Source organism: Myotis brandtii, unplaced genomic scaffold (genome assembly GCF_000412655.1).
Source record: "Myotis brandtii unplaced genomic scaffold, ASM41265v1 scaffold655, whole genome shotgun sequence".
Taxonomy (NCBI): Eukaryota; Metazoa; Chordata; class Mammalia; order Chiroptera; family Vespertilionidae; genus Myotis; species Myotis brandtii.
The window spans coordinates 488,864-490,556 of NW_005370542.1; the positions used below are offsets into that span (position 1 = coordinate 488,864).

At 54.5% G+C, this 1,693-nt stretch overlaps 1 protein-coding gene across 1 annotated transcript in view; it reads right to left on the reverse strand.

The window, feature by feature from the left end:
• Positions 1–1,693, reverse strand: part of ANOS1 (anosmin 1) — a 53,192-nt gene that overhangs the window by 50,093 nt on the left and 1,406 nt on the right. The window contains exon 2 of the mRNA XM_014528825.1: positions 904–1,014. Within this exon, the coding sequence (XP_014384311.1) occupies positions 904–1,014 (111 nt within the window). The remainder of the gene's footprint in view (positions 1–903; positions 1,015–1,693) is intronic.

Here is a 1,693-nt window from a genome sequence, read left to right on the forward strand (position 1 = left end):
GGATGTTTCTCTCTCTCTCTCCGTCTCTAAAATCAATGAAATTCTATTTTTTTAAATATATTTTATTGATTTTTTGAAGAGAGAAAGGGAGAGAGATAGAGAGTCAGAAACATCGATGAGAGAGAAACATTGATCAGCTGCCTCCTGCACACCTCCCACTGGGGATGTGCCCGCAACCAAGGCACAAGCCCTTGACCGGGAATCGAACCCGGGACCCTTCAGTCCGCAGGCCGACGCTCTATCCACTGAGCCAAACCGGTTTTGGCCTTGAAAGTCTATTTTTTAAAAATATTGACAGAATAAAGAGGAAAAATAAGGCAGTTGTTCCAAATACCGACACAAACATGGATCTTGATTTCAGCGGTGGCTACACTAATTGCAGCTGCACCTGTGAGAAACCCCATAGACGTGTGTGTGTGTGTGTGTCTGTGTGTGAGTGTGTGTGTGTGTGTGTGTGTGGGTGTGTGTGTGCACGTTGCACCAACGTCAATTTTCTGCTTTCATCACGCTCTACAACAGTGGTCCTCAACCTTCCCAACGCCGCGACCCTTGAATGCAGCTCCTCATGTTGTGGGGACCCCCAACCATAGGGGGCTGAGGTATCCCCCCCCCCATGCACGAATTTCATGCACGGGGCCTCTGGTCATAACACAAAAAACTCTGTCGTTAGAACGAGCCATCTGGGGCACCAGCGAGCAAGCCCAAAAGAGGATTTGATTGGAACGGCTTTTATTTATGACTGAAGAGGGCATGTCCCAGGAGGCTGGGAGATTAAAAGATAATCCATGCAAGGTATTTAGCAAAATACAGAGGCGGACATCGGGGGAGGGGGGGGAGGCCATGGTTAGGTACTCTGTCATTATTGCAAAATTAACCGCTTTTTACGGGAACCCGTGCACGTACCTTGGAGCACTGCTTGTGACTCTGGCACCAGTCCAGGGAGCCATTGTTCTGCAAAGACAGAAAGACACGCCGACAGGTTACAAGGCCGTCCGACGGGACCCGCACGCGTAGCTGTGTGCGCGAGGGGCGTTTTTAAAGATCTGCCCCAACAGGGGCCGGACGCTGGCATCCTGGGAGGTTTCCCTCTCCCTAAAACGGTAAGTGGGGCCCGGGCGGCGTGGCTCGGTGGCTGAGCGTCGGCGACCTAGGAACCAGGAGGTCACGGTTCCATTCCCGGTCAAGGGCACACGCCCGGGTTTCGGGCTCCATCCCCGATAGGGGATGTGCAGGAGGCGCCCGATCCATGGTTCTCTCTCATCATGGATGTTTCTCTCTCTCTCTCCCTCTCCCTTCCTCCGAGCATGGAGCGCAGACCCGAAGGACGATGGGCCACAGACAGCTCCTGGGTACAGAGATTTGGGTCAAGTCAGGAGCTGGGCGCCCTGCGGCTCCTCATCTCACTCGGCTCACAGCGCATTCGAGCTGCGCAGCCCGGCCTCACGTGAAAAGCCGCCTCCCCCCGTTAGTGGAGGTGTGACATGAGCCGGGGACTATGGAGCCCAGGGCCTCAGTTTACCCCCGAGATAGCGAAGGACGACACCTCCTGGGTGAGGTCGCAGGAACGAACGAAATCACACACACACACAGACCACGTACCGTGGCCTGGCATCCACTCAATAGCAAACAAGTATTAGGACAAAGGCAGAGGCAGTTAGGGGCGATCAGGCCGGCAGGGGAGGGCAGTTAGGGG